This window comes from Xiphophorus hellerii, chromosome 17 (genome assembly GCF_003331165.1).
Source record: "Xiphophorus hellerii strain 12219 chromosome 17, Xiphophorus_hellerii-4.1, whole genome shotgun sequence".
In the NCBI taxonomy this organism is placed as follows: domain Eukaryota; kingdom Metazoa; phylum Chordata; class Actinopteri; order Cyprinodontiformes; family Poeciliidae; genus Xiphophorus; species Xiphophorus hellerii.
Window position 1 is genome coordinate 289,798 of NC_045688.1, and position 22,066 is coordinate 311,863.

At 48.4% G+C, this 22,066-nt stretch overlaps 2 protein-coding genes across 3 annotated transcripts in view; one reads left to right on the forward strand and one right to left on the reverse strand.

Annotated features, from left to right (window-relative positions):
* LOC116736348 (potassium voltage-gated channel subfamily D member 2) overlaps nucleotides 1–15,770 on the forward strand; it is a 39,499-nt gene extending 23,729 nt beyond the window's left edge. Inside the window, exons 2-5 of the mRNA XM_032588756.1 lie at nucleotides 12,595–12,757; nucleotides 14,366–14,461; nucleotides 14,537–14,772; nucleotides 15,585–15,770. Of these exons, the coding sequence (XP_032444647.1) occupies nucleotides 12,595–12,757; nucleotides 14,366–14,461; nucleotides 14,537–14,772; nucleotides 15,585–15,759 (670 nt within the window). The 3' untranslated portion in view covers nucleotides 15,760–15,770. The remainder of the gene's footprint in view (nucleotides 1–12,594; nucleotides 12,758–14,365; nucleotides 14,462–14,536; nucleotides 14,773–15,584) is intronic.
* Nucleotides 15,485–21,304, reverse strand: tspan12 (tetraspanin 12). 2 transcript variants are annotated; one of them, XM_032588761.1, is made up of 7 exons: nucleotides 20,724–21,304; nucleotides 20,316–20,398; nucleotides 20,015–20,150; nucleotides 19,401–19,466; nucleotides 18,353–18,460; nucleotides 18,098–18,241; nucleotides 15,485–18,021 (listed from the first exon to the last, which is right to left on the reverse strand). In XM_032588761.1, exons 1-7 carry the CDS (start codon nucleotides 20,787–20,789, stop codon nucleotides 17,701–17,703), a joined length of 924 nt encoding a protein of 307 aa, XP_032444652.1. In that variant the 5' UTR covers nucleotides 20,790–21,304; the 3' UTR covers nucleotides 15,485–17,700. The 2 variants fall into 2 exon arrangements, with proteins under 2 accessions (XP_032444652.1, XP_032444653.1); XM_032588762.1 differs by having other exon boundaries at nucleotides 20,316–20,455; nucleotides 20,512–21,303.
* Between the last annotated feature and the right edge of the window lie 762 nt (nucleotides 21,305–22,066).

A 22,066-nucleotide genomic window follows, 5' to 3' on the forward strand; every position in this document is an offset into this window, starting at 1 on the left:
ATGCAGGGTTTGTCAGTCTTGGGATCATTCTACCATCTCACACTGCAAAGAGAAACGCTTGTGTTTAGCATGCTTTGAACCAAATCATATTAAGCGAAACTGTCCCAACCGCTTATCTATCAGAGGTGAGCATGGTCTCCAGCCACAAGATCCCCAGCATTTAAACTAGCTGGCCTGCATGGGATGAGGGGTGGTGTGGGCTCAAAAGAAAAAACCCTCAATAATAATGACATTGAACAGCAATATGAAAAGGCATGTGCCGCAGCACCAGCTGGTGCTAGGGTGATAGCTCAGAACACACAACGAGTTGAGCCATTTGATGAACTGTTTTATACACCTGTGACTCTAAATAACAAGTTTCAGCTACAGGGGATGCTTGACTCTGGTTCCATGGCCTGCACACTGAGTGAGAAGGTGGAACAAATGATGCTGAATCAGAACTCACTTTCGGAACCTGTTCCCCTCTCTGAAGAAATTGTTCTCATTGGTTGTGGAGGGACACTCAGCAAGCCCCGCTGCATGTATGAGGTGGAAATGAAACTGTATGGCGAGACATGTGTTGTCCCTGTGTTAGTAGTGCCAGGCCAAAGGGACGATTTAATCATTGGCACAAATGTCATAAGATTTCTCATGCATCAGCTGAAAATAACCAATGATTATTGGCGTTTAGTGTCCAGTCCCAGTCTTCTCCCAGAATGTGAACAGTTTCTCAACATGATGGCAAGCACTTCTCGGTGGAGAGGTGAAGAACTCCCAGAGAAGATTGGCACAGTTAAATTACAACAGTCTGTTACCCTACTGGCAAGGACTGAACATCTGGTGTGGGGTAAGCTGCCACATAACATTCCCATGTCTCCAGGGAGTACTGTAATCACTGAACCAACCTCATCTAAGTCGATGCCACGCAACATCATGGTTGCTCGCATTATCACTCCTTTATGGGGAGATAGGTGGGTCCCTTTAAAAGTCGCCAACCTATCAGACAAGCCCATCAGGCTGAAAAGAAACAGCAAGTTGGCAGACGTGTCCCCTTGCCTGGCGGTTGAAGATTTTGAGGTTTTTCAAGGCATCAGCCAGGTTGAAACCACTGCTCCAGAGAAGGGACATGTCAAAGAAAGGTCCGCAGATCTGAAACTGCGATTGCAGCAGGTTGGGCTCGGTGACCTCAATATTGATTTATGCCACACTGATGATGCAGGGAAAACCAAGTTGGTCGAGCTGCTTGAGAAATATAATGATGTTTTTTCTAAGCATGCTCTAGATTGTGGCAAGGCAGAAGGTTTTGTACATCGCATCCGGCTTGTTGACGATAGACCATTTCGTCTTCCATACCGCCGAATCCCACCAGCTCATTATCTCAAACTGCGCCAGGTTTTATCTGACATGGAGGAACAGGAGATAATAAAGAAATCTGTGAGTGAATACGCCTCTCCTCTTGTGCTGGTCTGGAAGAAGGATGGCAGTCTGAGGATATGCACAGACTTCAGGTGGTTAAATGCAAGGACATTCAAAGACGCGCACCCACTTCCACACCAGTCCGACTGCTTAGCTGCTCTTGGAGGCAACACTTACTTCAGCACTATGGATTTGACGTCAGGATTTTACAACATTCCTATGGCGGAGGAGGACAAGAAATACACAGCATTCACAACTCCTATGGGGTTGTACGAATATAATAGAATGCCTCAAGGCCTGTGTAACAGCCCTGCTTCTTTCATGAGAATGATGCTCAGCATATTTGGAGATCTGAACTTTAGCAGTTTGTTGTGCTACCTGGACGATCTCCTTGTTTTTGCTTCGAGTGAAAAAGAGTCTCTGGAGAGGTTAGAGGTTGTGTTCCAACGCCTTCGCCTGCACAATCTCAAGTTGAGCCCCAAGAAATGTCACTTTATGAGATCATCAGTGAAATTTCTGGGGCACATCATAGATGGCCATGGAGTGTCTGTCGACCATGGAAAAGTGGAAGTCATTACAAGGATGACAAAGGCTGACCTGATGGAGGATGATGGATGCACGCCTTCAGTCAAGAGGATAAAGTCCTTCCTTGGTATGGTATTTTATTACCAACATTTCATTCCAAGCTGCTCATCTGTGGCCAAGCCACTGTTTGCTCTAACTGCTGGACAGAAGAGGAAGGGCAAAACCAAAACAACGACAAATGCGGGTTCTTACAGAAAACTGAGACCATCTGACTGGACAGAGGAGTGTGAAACAGCCTTTTTGAGTCTTAAAGAAAAGTTGTTGAATTGTGTTGTTCTTGCACACCCAGATTTTTCACAGCCTCTGATTTTGTCTATTGATGCTTCACTGGACGGACTTGGAGCTGTCTTGTCTCAAGTACCAGCTGGAGAAGAGAAGGCTCGCCCCATTGCATTTGCCAGCAAGACACTGAGTAACTCCCAAAAGAAATACCCGGCACACAGGCTTGAATTCTTGGCTTTGAAATGGAGTATATGTGAGAAGTTCAGTCATTGGTTAAGAGGTCAAACATTCACGGTGTGGACTGATAACAATCCGCTCACCTACATCATGACAAAGCCAAGACTTGATGCTTGTGAGCAGCGTTGGGTTGCGAAGCTGGCACCCTTCTCTTTTGATCTGAAACACATACCTGGGTCCAAGAACACAGTGGCTGACGCACTCAGTAGGGATCCATTTGCAACAACTGTCAGTCATAGGATCATCACTGAGGGCTATTCTCGCCTCCTTATTGAAGCTGATAGTATTAGCCAAGATGGGGTCCAAGATGCTTTTCACCTAAAGGTCCAGAGCCAAAAAGTGAAGAAAGCATCTTGTGGTGAACCAGAACTTCATTGTAGTTCGCAACCTTACCAGTGTGACGCAGTCAAGGCTCTTCTGGAGATGCATGACCAGTGGGATTTGGTTACTGAGACCCGTGCAGTAGCACTAATTCAGTCTGTCCAAGATTTGGGCATACCAGGGCAAGATTCGCTCCCTGTGTTCACTTTGGATGAATTACAACATGCCCAAAAGCTTGACTCGGATGTTTCCAAAATTTTGCCATTCATTATCCGAGAGAGGCGTCCATCCAGACGTGAAAGAGCAGGACTCAGCATAAGAGCTATGGTGTTCATTAAACAGTGGGAGAGGCTCAAGATCAAAAATGGAATCCTTTACAGAGTCACTCGGGATCCCCTCAGCAAACAGAAAAGACATCAGTTTGTTCTTCCTGATTGCCTCAAGGACAGAGCCTTGCAAGGCATTCATGACCTGGCTGGACATCAGGGGCAGGCACGGACTCTTCACCTGGCAAGGCAGAGATTTTTTTGGCCGAAGATGGATACTGATGTGAAGGAGTATGTCAAATGTTGCCAGAGGTGCATTCTTGCCAAAACACCAGAACCTTCTGCTAGAGCCCCTCTTAAAAGCATAAGAACCTTTGCTCCAATGGAGTTGGTGTGTTTGGACTTCTGGAGTGCGGAGGATAAAAAGCAAAACTCAGTGGACGTGCTTGTCCTGACTGACCACTTCACAAAGCTAGCCCACGCATTTCCATGCACCAATCAAACAGCAAAGCAGGTTGCTAAAAGGTTGTGGGACCGCGTATTTTGTGTGTATGGATTTCCTGAACGGATCCACTCAGATCAGGGAGCAAACTTTGAAAGTGAGCTCATTGCTGAATTGCTTCGACTGGCGGGAGTATCAAAGTCCCATACCACTGCATACCATCCCATGGGGAACGGGGGCACCGAGAGGTTCAACCGCACACTTGGCAGCATGCTCAGATCATTGCCACTCAGAGAGAAGAACAAATGGCCTGAACAAATACAAACATTGACTTTTGCATATAATGCAACAGTTCATGAGACTACAGGATTTGCCCCATTCCAACTCATGTTTGGTCGGGTTCCGAGGCTCCCTGTGGATGTGATCTTCAAACAGGTGTTGTGTGATCCGGCGACTACTGATTATAAGAACTATGCCGAAACACTCATGTCACATCTGTATGAAGCAGCTAGGATAGCTCAAGCACATGCTGTGGAAGAACAAGATAAACAGGCAGAAGGGTACAACAGAAAAGTGAAAGGTACCCATTTGAACATTGGAGCCAGGGTCCTGTTAGCAAACAAGGGTGAAAGAGGGAAGAAAAAGTTATCTGACAAGTGGAGTGCTAAAGTCTACACAGTTGTTGACAGGAATCTCCAAACTCACACATACAAGTTGGAGGACAAACAAGGTAACAAAAAAATTGTGCACAGAAATCTGATACTGGACATCAGCTTTCTACCCGTGGGAACACCCCAGGATGAGATCGCTGTTGTCGGGGCAGAGGAGGCGCAAGGCCTGTCGGACTCCTTTGATGCTTCGGGAGAGAGAAGTTTGGATGATAGAGATAATGCATGGGAGATGAGTAAATCGACGAACTGTGACAGCGATGTTTCTCTGGATCGAGAGGTGTCAGAACCAGGCTTATCCAACCAGAGTCTTGTAACGCCTCACAGTGTGTTGGAACTCTCAGGTGAACATGCTGATAGTCATCTGGCAGAAGAAGAGTTACATGCAGTGAGTCAAGTTCATTCTATGGACACAGAGGCTCTTCCTGTAAATTCAGACGCCAACATGGACATGTGTCATCCCCCAGAGAATACTGACCAAGTCGTTAGGACTCGGGTGGGCAGGGTCAGCAAAAGGGTGAACAGACTCATTGAATCCATGGTTCAAAGACCTTTTGATTTTAGGGATTTGGCAAACTCTGTGAGCCAAAAATCCCAGTCCATTCTTACTTGGTTTTGAGTGAACTCATTTGTTTAGAGTCTTTATATGGACAGTTCAGCAATATAACTGTAATGGAATATTGTTTTCCTCAAATATACATCCGGTATTGTGTTTATGGGTTTAAAGTAGACACAGAATTATATGGTGTAAATGGCATCATATTGATCTGAGAAGGGCAGAGGCCTGATCAACCGTATGTTCCTTCGAAACCTGTTTTGTAGGTGGCTCTCAAGCTGAATGCTGTACTTGGTTATGGCAACCCTGTGTTAAATATTTATCGAATTTGTCAGTTTTTCTTGTATTAGGATTGCAAAATTTGGACTGACTTGGATTTTGGTGAAATATAGGAGGGGTGGATGTAACAAGTGTGTAAAACTGTTTATATTTCACCTCAAATCCATCCTCATTACCTGTGTATATTTGTTTTTCTTAGTTTTTGAATTGTATTTTATTTTGGCGGAGAAGCTTTTATTTTCTTGTTTCCTGTCTCCGTGTCATATCCTGTGTGTTCGCGCTGCCCTCCTCAGTTCGCGCCAAGCTGCGCTGGGGAGAGGTAAGCGTACAAAGTTGTCTTGTGTTTGTCTGTTGAAGTATTCAAAATGTCCTTAAAAGTATTTTTGCCAAACTCGCAAGTTTTTATATGTTGTTTCCCAACTGTTTTATGTTTAGCGCAGCACTGTACTGGGCACTTAATTCCCACGTTAAGGACATTTATTGAGTTTACCGTGCCAATGTGGTTATTTTTGTTCTTTTGATTTGTTAAGGTGTGTGTGGGAAAGCCAGAGCCCAAGAACTGGAGTGCTGATGCATTTTTTGTTTTAAACAGGTATGTGAGTTGTTTCAAAATGTTATCTGAATGTTAGATTAATGTATTTTGTATATTTTCAGTTTGAATTATAAAATATTGTAACTAGTGGGCAGATTATTTTTGTTTGGTCTTATTTTAATTGTCTTGACATTTTACTTTATTATTTGTGAATGTCAGAGAATTTTGGTTGGTTTTACCACAGTCCTGAGTTCGCGCCAAGCTGCGCTGGGGAGAGGTGTGTGTGGGAAAGCCAGAGCCCAAGAACTGGAGTGCTGATGCATTTTTTGTTTTAAACAGAATAAATCTGCCCTACTGCTGCAATACACCCTGGTGTCCTCGTCTGCTGGTTCCCTTTGCCTATACACACAACGCAGAGTACATGTACAACAGATGAGTCGGATGAGTGCGGCTACACTTATCTTTAGTCTTAGCCCCTTGTTTTTTGTTTATTTTTTCTACCTATGTTGCAATGTTCGTATACCTCAAGGAGTCTTTGTATACTGTTTGTTTAATAAAAAATAAAAAAAATACTTTCTGTTGTCCGCCATCTTGAGAAATCTCTCCCTGATGCTCCACCCCAAAGCGTAAGACGCGTCAAACATGGACCAATAATAATCAGGCATTCATAATGGACGTTTGCCAGAACAAATCAAACAGTTTTTCAACAACACCGTCAAAATCATCTTAGCTAATGATAAAATTAAGGCATTCTGACCTTATTCATCACAAAAATACAACGCATCATTCGGGGCCCCCATCCCGCCGGGCCCTGGGCTGGGGCCCCGGTAAGCCCATGCTAAAATCCGGGCTTGAATTCGAGGCACCGTTTGTTGTCAGTCACGTGGTTTTTAGCAAGAAAACACAAACATGGAGTGAGGCTTCAGATGTCCCATCACGACTGGAGGGCAAAACCTGAGCGATCATTAATTAGTAATAAAATAAACATCAAGCCTGAAAACATGACACTGTTACGCACTGGATGTGTGAAATGTTTGTTGAAACATTAATGGTCCTGCTGTTGCGAGAAAAATAATATTTGGTTTTGATCTATTCTTCAACGTTTTTTCTGCATAATTTTCCAATTTGCTGTGGCGCACTGCCATAAATTAATAATGCCAACATCTCCATATGTCATTCACTCTTCTGCGTTTTAAAACGGTTGTATTACGCGACAACTTCCGGTGGCCATAGCATTAGCGTTTCAACCTTGAGGAAAATGGCTCAGTCTTGGCGCGGTTGTTTTTCTTCAGTTCCTACTTGTTCATGTGGGGCAAGAAAACAACAGTATCTGTCCTACCATGCGTTCCCGACGGACCCGGAGCAAAGGAGGCCATCAGAAAAGATGAGGGTCTGAACGTCCGCATGAAGCCAAGCAGCACTTTTGTATGCAGCCGCCATTTCTCTCAGGAGGATTTTGTCAGCGGATCCACCACCAGGCGCCTGAAATGTGGATCTGTTCCTTCTTTGTTCACCTGGAATAGGTTCAACTCCCCAGATTAAACGGAGTCCGTTCTTTAGAAATGGCAGCGTGTCTGCTGGCAGAAAGCTAGCCAGGCTAAAGCTGGCAAGGCTAAAGCTAGCCAGGCTAAAGCTAGCCAGACTAAAGCTGGCCAGGCTAAAGCTGGCCAGGCTAAAGCTGGCCAGGCTAAAGCTAGCCAGACTAAAGCTAGCCAGACTAAAGCTGGCCAGACTAAAGCTGGTCAGGCTAAAGCTAGCCAGGCTAAAGCTGGATTGGCTAAAGCTGGCCAGGCCAACTCTGACCAGGCTAAAGCTGGCCAGGCTAACGCTAGCCAGACTAACGCTGGCCAGACTAATGCTGACCAGGCTAAAGCTGGCCAGGATAAAGCTAGCCAGGCTAAAGCTGGCCTGGCTAAAGCTGGCAAGGCTAACGCTGACCAGGCTAACGCTGACCAGGCTAAAGCTGGCCAGGCCAACGCTGACCAGGCTAAAGCTGGCCAGGCTAACGCTAGCCAGGCTAACGCTGGCCAGGCTAATGCTGACCAGGCTAAAGCTGGCCAGGATAAAGCTAGCCAGGCTAAAGCTAGCCAGACTAAAGCTGGCCAGGCTAACGCTAGCCAGACTAAAGCTGGCCAGGATCAAGCTAGCCAGGCTAAAGCTAGCCAGACTAAAGCTGGCCAGGCTAAAGCTAGCCAGACTAAAGCTGGCCAGGCTAAAGCTGGTCAGGCTAAAGCTGGCCAGGCTAAAGCTAGTCAGACCAAAGCTGGTCAGGCTAAAGCTAGCCAGGCTAAAGCTGGATTGGCTAAAGCTGGCCAGGCCAACGCTGACCAGACTAAAGCTGGCCAGGCCAACGCTGACCAGGCTAAAGCTGGCCAGGCTAACGCTAGCCAGACTAACGCTGGCCAGGCTAATGCTGACCAGGCTAAAGCTGGCCAGGCTAAAGCTAGCCAGGCTAAAGCTGGCCTGGCTAAAGCTGGCCAGGCTAACGCTGACCAGGCTAAAGCTGGCCAGGCTAACGCTAGCCAGACTAACGCTGGCCAGGCTAACGCTGACCAGGCTAAAGCTGGCCAGGCTAAAGCTAGCCAGGCTAAAGCTAGTCAGACTAAAGCTGGCCAGGCTAAAGCTAGCCAGACTAAAGCTGGCCAGACTAAAGCTAGCCAGACTAAAGCTAGCCAGGCTAAAGCTAGCCAGGCTAAAGCTGGCCTGGCTAAAGCTGGCCAGGCTAACGCTGACCAGGCTAAAGCTGGCCAGGCTAACGCTAGCCAGACTAACGCTGACCAGGCTAAAGCTGGCCAGGCTAACGCTAGCCAGACTAAAGCTGGCCAGGATCAAGCTAGCCAGGCTAAAGCTAGCCAGACTAAAGCTGGCCAGGCTAAAGCTAGCCAGACTAAAGCTGGCCAGACTAAAGCTGGTCAGGCTAAAACTAGCCAGGCTAAAGCTAGTCAGACTAAAGCTGGCCAGGCTAAAGCTAGCCAGACTAAAGCTGGCCAGACTAAAGCTAGCCAGACTAAAGCTGGCCTGGCTAAAGCTGCAGCGGTGGACCACGACAACGTGACACATCTGTTGGATCCTAGAAGTATTTTTCATTTATTGAATATATTTTATTTGGCCAATTGTTTTTGTTCAGCCGTGGAAGCATTACAGAATCTGAGCTGCGTGCTACGTCACTGATTGGTTGGGTAGCGGAAGTGTGTCAGTTGTAACGTTGTAGTTCTAAAAAGAAGAAACTTTGTAACGGTTTTCTGACTGCTTCTGAGGAGAACAATTCCTCAAGAAAATACACAGCGTGGGCAAATAAAGTTTCCGAAATGAAGAAGGACTCCTGTCTCCTGTTTCGTGAGTGCAACACATCCTCCTGCGGGTAAATATCAAACTAACATGGCACAGTACACATTTGTCATGTACGATCATTTGAGTCAAACTTTTACTACAATTGTAAAACCTGATCATAGACATTATACAGCACAAGTGTTTAGTTATAACCATAACCTGTCAAGTCTCCCGTTTCTTTCCAGGAAACCTCCGTATTTTACCTCCCTCTCTCCCGTATTAGTATTTTCCCTAATATCCCGTATTGTTCCCCCCCCAATAGGATTCAACATCAAAAACACGCAAACATACACAAAGAAAATATTCAGTCATTTACATGTTCCTGTTTTTAGGCTTGAGGTTTATTTTGGGATTATCAATATGCTGTGGTAGGTTAGCTTCCGCGTGACGTCACGCTGCAACGTGTGGAGAGATCAAGTCAATATGGCTGCCGTCACTCTGTCTGATCAACGAGAACGTCTTGCTGGTCGTATTTTCTGATTTGACTTTGTGGGGTTCCAGCTGCGCCTGATGCAGCTCTGGATCACATGGAGGAGTTGGAGGCCAGACTCCAGAAAGTGGATTTGTCTGCCACACTTTTTAGCTGTTTCTGTGCCTCTGACGACCAGTTCCGCTTCTACACCAAATTTCCATCTGAGCGTGTTTTCCGGATATTCTGGCAGTCCGTTGCACCCTCTGCATCCTGTCTTGCGTACTGGAGCAGGGCGCAGAAACTGGAAGCGATTGCTGCAGCCGGCCTCTGATGGACGAGTTCCTCATCTACTCTTTCAGGGTGGCAGTGGGCATGAAGGAGCAACTTATTGCTGACATGTTTCAGGTCAGAGTTGCTACTGTCAGCCGAGTCTATTACTATCAGCTACCTCTATCTAGTGTTCTCTCCCATCAACACGTGTCTCAGTCGTGAGGAGGTGAAAGCCAGTCTGCCTCAGAGATTCCTGAAGTTGTCTCCAAATGTCCGCATCATCTTGGGCCGAACACACGTTTCCCTGGAGGCAGAGCCATCTGAACGGCTCTGCGCCCGCAGACGGCGCTGCGCTCCGAAGGGCCTGCTGGGAGCGGCTGACCTTCATCTCAGCGCTGCGTCTCTCACGGAGACGTCACCACGGTCAGCGAACTCCTTCCTCTGCTGGAGCCGGGCCACCAAGTCGTGGCACACAGAGGCTTCCTGGATCACGTTGGAGCCAAACTCTCTGTTCCACCATGCAGGCATCCTGACCAGTTCAACCAGTTCAGCCAGTCAGACGAGACATGGGCCAGAGTTAAGAGCTTCCACATCTGGGACTGTGCTGCTGTGTTCTGGCAAATTTCCAAAATGACTAAAACTCCTGAACCGTTTCTTCATGCTTTGGATTTGAACTCAGTTTTTCCAGCTCAACATGAAGTAACCAACTAAATTGAAACATTTTCAGTTGGCAGCATGCAGGTTATTTATGCTGGTCTTGGAAAACGTTCTTTCCTGCAATACAATTTCTCCATAAATTTTCCATATTATAATAATAAAAAAGCAGAATTTGTGGCGACAGAACAAAGCAGGCGTTGTGTGAAACAGTGACGGTCTGCTGGGTGAGGTGGCCTGCAGCCTCTGAGCGTTTCTGCGAGTCGTTCTTGTTTTTTAGACAAATTATGCCCAGGAACAAAGAGTCGTCTGCTTTTTCCTTTTCTCTCCCTAAACTTCAGATGCTTTCTCCTCTCATCGTTTGTCTTGATATCTGCCCGTTTACATTCCTAACAGGAACACGGCACTAAGTGTTATTTTCTCTGATTATCTGCACTAAACCCTCTCGGTGTGATCGCTGTTTCCTGGATGCAACTCAAAGAAATGATTTGAAGATATTTTTTCTCTGAAGTTTCTATTAATTTAGTGAAATTCAGAAGGAGATGTGTTAAAAATGAAAGCCAGGTGGTGGTAGAAAGCTTCCTGTCACGCTGACAGAATGCCAAAGTGATGAAGGTCTATGAAAAGAGACTATATCATAGAAAATGTTAATAGACAGGTCAGTAAATGAGCTTCAGTTCCTGTTTTCATTCAGACTATTCCAAGAATCACATGGGAACAAACTACCATCAGCTGTTCGTAGTGTAAACAGACATGTAGTTTAAATGCATGGTGACCCGGTCTAAGGGACGCTGGACCGGAGCCGGGTCGGCAGTTCTGACCTGAGTCTAATAGGTCTGGACCTTTTCTGTCTGAAGTCGACATCAGCTGGTTTCCAGTTTGGTTTGTTTGGGATCTGAACTGGTTTATGTTGGAGGCTCATTATTTCAGAGCTGGTTTTGGTTCTGGTTCTGTTGTTGTAAGGTGGCCCATCTGCCAGCAGAGGAGATGTTCTGGTCTGGTCCGGTCCGTTAATCCGAGGGTCGGATGATGAGTAGTAAACATCTTAATCCGGCCGATCAGCTTAACGCACATTTACCTTCCTCCAGACGCAAAGTTCTGACCCAGAGCAGAACCAGCAGGTCTGGACCAGAACCAGCAGGAAGCTCCTCAGTAAAAGCTTGAAGCTCCGTCAGTCAGACTGACAGGAAACAGAAAACACTCATCTATTATGAACAGCAGGGAGAGTGTGTGTGTCGGTGTGTGTGTGCGTGTGTGTGTGTGTGTCAGTGTGTGTGTGTCTGTGTGTGTCAGTGTGTGTGTGTCAGTGTGTGTGTGTGTGTCGGTGTGTGTGTGTCAGTATGTGTCAGTGTGTGTGTGTCAGTGTGTGTCTGTGTGTGTGTGTCGGTGTGTGTGTGTGTCAGTGTGTGTGTGTCGGTGTGTGTCTGTGTGTGTGTGTCAGTGTGTGTGTGTGTCAGTGTGTGTGTGTCTGTGTGTGTGTGTCAGTGTGTGTGTGTGTCAGTGTGTGTGTGTGTCAGTGTGTGTCCTGTCAGCTCCTCCTGCTGTAGCCGTTTGTTCGCAGAGACATGAATGATTGAGGAGCAGTGAGGCTTTCTGCAACGCTCAACACCTGCTATTAATGTTTACACACTGACACACACACACACACCGACACACACACACACTGCCATATTTCCATCTCAGGAACTGGTTCTGGTTCTGTGGGTCAGTTTCCTGTAGAACTGAACCAGAATCTTTCTGATAGATGTAGAGCAGATAGATGTTGAGCTCTGTATGTAGATTAGGTTTCTAGACTGCTTCTTTAAACTGGCAGTTCTGTGGACCGGAACCGGGTCGTGTAGTAAACCCAGTCTGAAATAGAATTAAGCTAAATAAAAAGCTGATGTTAGTTTTTTTTCTGATAAATCTCTGCAGCTCAAATTAATTCTGTTTTGTTTTTTATTCATATTAGTTTCTGCTAGTTTTATAATTATTTAGTTTTCTGTTTTTTGGTTTCTCTCCCTTTAATCATCTCAGGTTATAAATGTGACTGTAGATAAACTTTCAGTAAAACAGGTTAAAGCAGAACCATTAGTGCTGACCTTTGACCTGCTGACCTTTGACCAGCTGAGGGTTCTGGCCCGCTTAGATCTGGCCCAGTTTTCTTGGTTCTGGTGTTTCTGTGATATTTCTCTAGATCCCTGGAGGCGTTTTCCATCTGAGTGAATGAATCTGAGTGGGCAGGTCCCATCTGCCATTTTCCAGGTTATTCTCTAAGTTGACCACCAGAGGGCAGCAGATCCGTCGTGTTGGACCTTTAAATGTCTCAGGTCACCTGAACTGGATCAGAGGAAAGAGTCTCAGTTCAGCAGATCTGAGTTATTGGATGTTTTGGTCATCCCCTAAAGCAGAACCAGGTCTGACCCTTGACCTTCTGTCCCCTCAGATATGGCGACATGGTCCCAAAGACCATCATGGGGAAGCTCTTCGGCTCTGTCTGCTCCCTGAGCGGCGTGTTGGTCATCGCCCTGCCCGTCCCTGTCATCGTGTCCAACTTCAGCCGCATCTACCACCAGAGCCAGAGAGCCGAGAAGAGGCGAGCGCAGAAGGTACGGGCCTTCCTCACACCTGCACAGTCTTCCTCATCCTGAGACGGTTGATGATGCGAGGAGCCGCCGTGTTGGAGCAGGAAGTCCGCCTTGCTAGTTCTATCTGGGGTTGGTGTGGCTCCCAGTTTCGCAGTAGGTAGTGTGACTTTGGAGAGCGTTCCAGTTGACTTTCCCACTGGGAAGCTGGAATTTCCCACTTCTGAGTGCAACTGGAACGCAACATCAGAACAAACTGCTTCACCTGACCTTCATCACCTGGATCCACATGAGAAGAACCAAATCTGCAGATGGGTGGAGGGAGCGCACCAGGCAGCAGGTAGCAGCTGATTGGTCCAGATCTGGAGGTAACCATAGAGACAAGCCCTCCCTCTCTCCCTGTCAGATTGAGTGGCTGCAGGTTGCTGCACGTGCAATGACCTCAGTGGACCTGCAGCAGTCAAAGGTCAAAGGTCAGAGATGGTCTGCTTGTGTCCGGGTCCAGAACTTGGTTGGATCATGGTCAGACAGCAGCCTGTAGTTCCACCTTTTGCCCACTAGGTGGCGATACGAAGCTTCTGCTTGTTATAATCTACAGTTTGTGTGGCTCCTTCAGCGCCACCTGGTGCAGCCTGACGGTGGTGCAGCCTGAAGCGGCTGCTTCAGGCTCCAGCAGGACAAAACTGTTCAGATCCATCTGCAGGTCACTGCTGCTCATTCGTCCCATCATGGACGCCCTCCTGACCTCGTGACCTCTTGTTTATACTTGAGGGACATCCAAGCTAGTGTTCAGGTTGCTTCTCAGGGTTTGTTTTGGTTGGATTTTCGTTGCCTTCAGGAGTCTGAAGAGATGAAACTTCAGTCCCAGGCAGTTCCAGGCAGACCCTGGCGACCGTTTTACACCTCTGGTCCGGTCCAGCACTGATCCGGTCATCAGAAACCTCCTGCTGCTCTCTAAGCCGCCTGAAACCAAGCAGCTGCTGAGATTAGCATGAATGGCTGCTGTTTCTGTACTTCTCTACCTCAGTGGTCTCAAACTGGACTCCTCAAGTGCCGAAGTTCTGAAGCTTCTAGATGTGTTCCTTCTCGAACTTGACTTAAAAGTCTGAACTGCCTGGAGCAGTCCAGAGAGAGGCAGAGAGAGGCTGCAGGAGACCAAACCTTGATGGCCTGGAGTTTGAGACCACAGGTTTAATCTGTCAGCATGTGGAGGAATGAACCAATCAGCATGCAGGATCATTGTGACCCAGAGGACAGGCCGAGGAGCCAATCAGCTGGTGAGGTGTTGTAGCAGATCTGTGTCCCAGCCACGGTCCTCCAGGCAAGGCTCTGCAGCAGAAGCAGCAGCTCTGGCTATTGGTCAATGGAGGTTCTTCTGCAGACATCAGGTGTTTCCCTCCACCTGTAAGATCCTCTTGATCAGCTTTCTGAACCTTCTCTGTCTGAGACGAAGCTTTGAGCAGCAGCTCCGGGTCGGATGTCCTGACTCTGTCCCTCTGGGTCACATTCAGCCTGAAACCTGCTGCTGGGGGTTAACAGCTGGGATCCTCTGAATGCGCTGATGCTGGTCCAGTCCGGATGTGTCCACCACAGCATGGTGGCTCAGATAATGGCAATGTTTGTGTCCTACAGGCATCCAAAGAAGCAGGCCAGGCACTGGTGTGCAAGATCAACCCCAACTTTGAGCTGCAACATCACCACCTGCTCAACTGCCTGGAGAAAACCACGGTGAGAACCTGAGGTCAGAGAGAACCTGCCCCTGAAGTCAGCGCATGATCTTCTCACTTCCCCTTTGCTCCTCAGAACCACGAGTTTGTGGACGAGAAGTTGTTTGAGTTGAGCTGCCGGGACCTAAGTCCGGTAAAGCAGCTCTCTCCATCTTCCTCCATCTCCTCGTCCTCACCTCATGGCTTCTTCTGCTGTGGCCACAAGATAAGGAAGACCTTCAACATCCCCAACTCCAACATGTCTCTGGGTCTGCAGGGCAGCATCCAGGAGCTGAGCACCATCCAGATCAGGGAGCGGCCAATCATCAACAGGTTGGTGCAGATCCATCAAGGTGGTCATGGTTCCTTATCCTCATGGAGGTTCCTGATATTCAGGCTAATGAGCATCAGAAACCTTCAGAAGATCATGAAAGGTCACAGCTTGGGTTATGTCTGGATGACGGATGAGTAGCAGCAGGTTCTAGAGATTCTAAAACTGGTTCTGGAGTTTTTACTTGGGTTTAGATTATCAAAACGTTGCAGGACACTGGCCCTTGTGGCCTGGAGTTTGAGACTGCTGCTCTGAAAGAATCAGAATCTCTGAGATATTGAGGAGCTTTTAGAGCCACCATATCTGTGGAGATTTCAGCAGCTGTGAAGGTCCCACATGATAGATTAATTCAGAGATCAACTTTTCAGCTGCTGAACCACAGAGAGGCAGTTCTGGTCTGTTCCCTGCAGCCGTACTGAGCAAACACATGGCAGCATCTGGTCACGTGCCGCGGTCATGTGACGGAGCGTTCCCATGCAGTCAGACGGCAGGAATCCAGAGTATGCATGTCTGTGGGAGGACTGGGAACCAGCTCCTGGTTTTTCAGTTTCAGCCATGAGGTGACGACTGATGGAAGATCTGCAACCTGAACAATCAGACCTAATGGACACCTGAACTGTTTTACCTGTCGGACCCCCTGACAAGTCACCCTAACGGACAACTGAGAGGCAGGGGTGTAATACTGACTGACTGAAACTTCACAGGAGAACCACAATACTCACAAATCATTTATTGTGAAGCAAAATATAAATGACCAAATATTGACTCCAGATGTTAACTCCAGAACATTCTCCTGTTTGTCTTCCTGTCCCAGTCGATCCAGTCTGAATGCCAAGTTTGAAGAGACGCTCCCTCTGAACTGTGAGCCGCCATACCTTTTCCCGTCTGTCGTCAGCATTCCCACACCTAACACCACTCCAGACGGAGACCGGACCTCCGGTTCTCCTGACCACTGCCAGGCCAACATCGTCCGGGTTTCTGCTCTCTAGAGTCCAGCTGGCCGAGGGGCTGACAGTGGGAGGACGTCCCAGAGAGGAACGTCTTCAACTGAAACACCAACACTGCTGTAATTACTCTGCGTTCCAGGTCTGGCCGCATCCACAGGAGTCTGGGGAATCTTCAGCTCAAACACTGGAGACAATCCAGTTAGGAACAAACCAACCAGAGCCTGCAGACCTGCTGGTTCCACTGGTTCTACTGGGTTGGAGGCCATATTACTGAGCCACTCAGGGTTTCCAGTGATTTTACTGGGATATCCCACTTAGGGTCATGACCCAACATTAACCTAAGGAACCCCAAAATAACCAAACATTTTCTTCTTGTTCACCACTGAAAACATCTCCAGCCCTCTGCCCCAGGAACTACTTCTTCCAGTAGTTTGTGTTCTTAACCAAAGAACAGAGAGCAAGTAGTGAACCGCTTTTAAAGACCGGAAACAGAAATAGCTGAAACTTCAACCAGCTCACCACCAGGAGGCAGCATAACGGGTGGATACCGGAGGAGAACTAGAGCCAGAATCCAGCAGGGTTTCCTTCAGATGATTGCGAATGAGCTGACCGAGCAGCCGTCTGCTGCACCCAGGTTTTATCTGCTGGTAAATTTGGTTGCTATGTGAGACGACATGATGGGCTGTTTGTGGTGCTTAGCAGAGAAATCTTTTTGCTGTGATATCTTTATCATTTTTTAATCTTTCTGCCTATGCATGTTAATGTAAACAGTCATGTTGAGTCTCCTGAGCTAGCGCTCAGATTTACAGCATGCTCCTGAACGCTTTGCTCTACCACAACTCGTCTGGGAGGAAAAGGACCGAGAGGATTATTGTCCTTCGTTGTTTATTAGAATAAAACTGAATGAAATCACTTAAAAATATTTAGTGGAAACGGCCTGTTAGCCGCTGGTTTAGAGCACGGCGGCTGTTAGCAGCTAGTTCTCCTTCATCACTTCCTGCCTGGATGCTGCGTTCCAGTGAGGCAACAGGCTGGAATATTTCTGTTCATATGAGTCATTCTGTTGTTATTAATGTTTTTATGAGATCCATAAAGGTCTTTAAAACCTAAGCGACTCTTAACTGGACGCCTCCTCCTGATGATGACCAGGCTGAGGATGGAACTTCCCCGCATCACTTCCTGGTTTCGGAACAGGAAGTGATGATGATCCAGCCTTCATCCTGCTCCTGTGGTTCTGGTTTGGCTGGATGGATTCAGTCCAACTCTGGTTGTAAAAGATCTGCTCGCAGTTTCTGGTGAACGTGTCATGTTCTTCCATTCTGTGATGATATGAAGTTTTCAGCCACAGGATATTTTCCTAAAGCCATGCATGTGTGGAGCAAACAGGAGTGATTATTTATCTGTTCAATAAAGACCATTATTATCACTTCTCCTGGCCTCCATCATTCTGACCCAACCATCGTCCAGCAGGTGGACAGTCCAGCAGGGTCACTGGACCGGCCGAAACTTTAAGATCGACTGCAGCAGCCTCAGCTCCGCTACCGGCAGCACCAACAGGTCCAGGTGTCCATTAGGGAGTGAAGCAACAGTTCAGTTCCTGACCTTCATAGATGACGGGTTCAAAGGTTGCTTCTGGTCCTCTGGACACTCATCCTGAGCTGATGGGGACTTTTCCGTCCCAGTACCATCCAGTCTGAGCAGCGCCAAGACGTTTCTGGGTTGGGTTCTGGTCCGTTTATCCTGGCAGATTGGTTGCAGCAGCAACAGCAAACATCCTGACACAGAGCCTCGTCAGGTCTGACTCCTCTGTGGTTTTCTGGACCGGTAGACCAGTAGACCAATGGAGCTCCACTGGCCTAATGGAGCCAATTGGCCCACTGGCAGTAAACCGTCTCCAGGAGCACCAAGCTGCCTCCAGCTCTGGCTACATCCTGGTTCCTGGCTCCCAGATTACTCCAGATTCTGTGGTTCTGTACGGTGGAGTCAGTATAACCCTTTCCATGCGGCGCCGGGCGCCTCCAGGTCCTCCGGCCCGGCCTCAGCAGCTCTCTGGTCTCCGGGTCCGACCCGGTCGTCAACGCTGGTTCCGTTGGTGGCTACGACTGAACCGGACTCTCCAGGCAGCCCAGGGGTTCCGTATGAGTCTGGCTGCTGATGGTGGCGGCCGTAGTACAGCGCCCAGAGCAGCGTGAGGGTGAGCGCCATGGCCAGGATCTGCGCCACGCCGATAGAAACCCCCAAGAAACGCAGAACCTGCAGCGGCTTGGTTCCCCGGATGAAGCGGTAGACCTTCGGACCGCAGCCCTGAAACACAAACAGGAGGCTGTGATTGGCTGAGAGTCCGGAGCTGTCCTGGCCAATCAGAGGCGGCGAGGCTCACTTCCTGGTGCAGGTCACTGAGGTCATGCTGGTGGGCGCGACCAGCACAGCCGGGGAACTGATTGGTGCAGCAGGAGTCAGGAGGAAACTCCATCTCTGTCATCTCCAGCCAGTCGGTGAAGTAGATCACCCCACAGCACTGAAACTGGTCACAACAAACACACACACACACACACACCCACACACACACACACACACACTGTAAGCGCACAGGTCACATGACCATAGCAGCTCTCTGTGAGTGTGTGTGTGTTACCTGTGTCTGGAAGCTGTCCCAGGTGTGTGTGAGCCACTGGTAGCGCTGCAGGCTGTAGTCCGGCATCCGGGACTTCAGGCTTATCATGTCGGCTCGCTGGACTGAGGGCTGTGCACGCACACACACACACACACACGCATACACACATTTGTCAGTGATCGTGGCCTTGGCCGTCTGCATGTTTCCATCATCAGCTGAAGGAACCGCTAGCTGAGGCTAACCTGCTGCCTCCTGCTCAAGCAGATGTTAGTATTTCAATCATTATCTCATTTAGCAGTTTAGCTTCCGGTATTTTCTGTGTTTAGTGGTTTAGCTTTAGCTTCTGTTGACATTTTTATGTTTGGCGTTAGCGTAGCTAAGATCTTTTGGTTAGTGAATCGAACTTTTCAGTTAGCTGTGCCGCCACTGGGATAACTACTGGTGATGTAATGACAACCATGGCGGCCATTTTTAAAAAATGTTTACCAGAAAAAGGAAAGAAGATCAAGAAAATATTAAAGGTTCAAAATATGTTGGCACCAAATATTCATCTAATTGTCCATTTTAGTGACTAAAATGAATTTCCATTATGACAGCCATCTTGAAAAATCAAACTATTATCAGTAAATCAGTATGAGTAATGTGGGTCTAATTATGTATGATTTGGTACCAAAAGTATTCATCTGTGATAATAATAAATAATAATAACATTTCCTTGATGACCATGGCGGCCATCTTGAATTTTTCCACTTTTTCCACCACTTTTTTTTGGAGAGGTACTGGAAGCTGATCTGAGAGCAGCGGGCCGGACATGTCTCACATTTCTGGTTATTCTTAGAACCGGCTCGGGCTGGAGCCTCTGGTTCTGGGCCGGCAGCTGCTCAGCTCTACACGCCGGTTCGGTTGGGGCTAGCCTGGTTCGGGTGGGAAAGTTTCACCTTACAGGTTTTGTCCAGAACAATTAAAGCAGACCAGAAAGTTCTGACGCTAAGCCTCTCTAGAACCATTGTTCTGAGGTTCTGGTCGGGTTCTGCTGACCTGTGGTTCTGAAAACGTGACGGTTCCTCACCTCGTCGTAGGTCCAAACTGCAGAGGCCAGCTCCACACAGAAGATCACCAGCAGGCTGCAGAAGTACTGGAACACAACAGAACAGAGTCAGACCCAAACGGGTCAGAACTGGACCTCCTTCTGTCTCAGAACCATCACCTGCCCAGTCTATCTGTTCTGGACCAGAACCAAACGAGTTATCAATAAACCAATAAAACTGGAGTAGACCTGCCAGAACCAGGAGCTGGAGCTATTCTTTAGTGAGGAACAAGACCAGAACCACAGAGAAGAGAGCAGGAAGCGGACCTTCAGAACCAGGAGCATCAACAGAACCACCATGACTGACCAGGACACTGAGGAGGTCCAAACGGTTCCGACTGAAGTGTTCAGAACTTCCAGTCCGCTGGTTCTGGAGTGAACGCCACTGGTCAGGTTCTGGTTCCTCGCCTGGCTCTACTGGTTCTGGAAGGTTCTGCTCTGACCCGCTAGCTGAGTGCTAGCCGCTGGTTCTGATGACCCGGTCCAGCCTGGCTTGAGGTCCAATGTTTGTTCAAATATTCTGGATGCGCTAGATGTTGTAGATCTAGATATTCCAGATGCTCCCGGTGCTCTAGACCTATGAGTTCCAGATGTACCCAGCAGAGCAGCAGCAGGCGGCAGCGCAGCGCGCCGCAGTAGCCCAGCATGCTGAGGATGAGGAGGAGGCAGCAGACGGAGATGAAGACGGGATGGACAGCCGCAGAGTAGGAGCGGACGGCGGCTTCCTCCAACCTGCAGCAGGAAACACCACATCACCACGCTGCCACTACCGTGCTGTCACCATCGGTCCGGACCCTGGGTCGGGTCAGACAGAACCTGATCAGAACCAGCAGAATGCTTGGTCCAGAGAGACGGTTCCGAGTGAATGGAGAACCTCCAGAACCAGACTGGACTCACCTGGTGTGGGCTGTCAGGGTCAGGACGGAGTTCAGGGTGTCTCTGATCCACGCTGCCACGCCGAGCACACACACCGACATCAGCTGCTCACACACAGAGAAAGAGAGAGAGAGACACACACACACACACAGAGAGAGAGACACACACAGACACAGAGAGAGACACACACACAGAGAGAGACACACACACAGAGAGAGACACACACACACAGGGAGGTAAACAGGGATCAGGTTTTGAGTCTGACATAAATATCCGTCAGAATGTGAGACACGCTGGGACAGATGCAGCCCGGCCCGGTTCGGTTCCCCTTAAACATTAATCTGAGTCGGAACCGGCTGCTGGTTCTGCTGGGTTTCAGCCGGGCCCCCTGTCTCCTGGCGGTGGCAGCATCATGCTGAGGCGGCTCACCCAGAGCAGCAGGTTGAGGGCGTACAGCAGGCAGCGCAGACACCTCACCGCGTCCTGCCGGGCCATGGCCCGGCCCGGTGCCGCTCACCTGGGCCCGGGACCCCGGGAGCCCATGTCACTGCGCGGCCCCGGCCCGGCGCTGGCTGCTAGAACCGGAACCGGAGGGCCGCATTCCCCCCCAACAGGCGGTTCTGGTTCTGCTCAGCTCCGAGGCGGAGAAGGTGGTTCCGATCCTCCCCAACCCAACATCCTTTCTTTGTTTTAATCGGGTCCAACAGAACCGGAGTGCCAGCTGAGAGCACACAAACATCCAGTGATCTGCTCCAGAACCTCCTGTCGCTCCAGAACCGGCTGCTGAGCCCGGGAGCTGCAGCGTCCCGTCCTGCTGCCGGTCCTCCTAAATAAAGCCGACCGGGCCGCTCCCCCCACGGCCCGGCCCGCCCTCTGTCCCTCCGTCACGCTCCGGTCCTGGGGGAGGACAGAGGAATGTGTCCGCCTCCAGCCGGGAGCCACGGGGTCAGCAGGCCGTGAGGAAGAGGATGAAGCTGCAGGGAGGAAGCACACACACACACACACACACACACACACACACACACACCCTGGCTTCCGCTGCTATCTTTATGAGGACATGTCATCCATTCCCATTCACTGAAAACAGAACACCGCGCCGCGCTGATCCAACTGATCTCTCAGTTATTGGTTGATTATGTGAGATCCCGTCACCATGGAAACTACGAGCCATTAGCTGGTTTAAATCTCTGCAGATTAATCCGGTTTAAAGTCATGTTTTAATTGAATTTATTGCTCTGACTCTGAAATGAATATTTCATCCAGAATCAGGTTTGAATATTTTCAGGGTTTTATGAATTAGCAACGCTGCCGACAGCTGATGGTTTCATCCAGGACTCCTTGCTGTTTCTGTTGAGCTGTTAGCATGTCAGGACAGACAGCCTTTAGTCAGAGGACTCTTCAGATTCTCCCCGAGGCTGACTGCTACTGCAGACGGCAACAGTATCGCCGCCCACAACTCTGAGTTACGACAACATTTAATTTCCTTGGAGTTAAAACATCAATAGGAAGTAGTGAAACCATGAAATGTAGCAGGACAACAATAGTGACCAAGCTAAGAAATATAATAATAACAACAAACACTTGTAGGCCTAGCTTTTTTATTTAATTTCTCTTTGGGAACAATACAGTATTTATTTAATTTTTAATTTGTTATGATAATGATAATAATTGTAGTAACAATCCAATAGGTATAACAGCAAATATGAAATATACTACAGGCTATTATAAAAATATACTATAGAAATAATATAGTTATTCCGTATGTAAACATG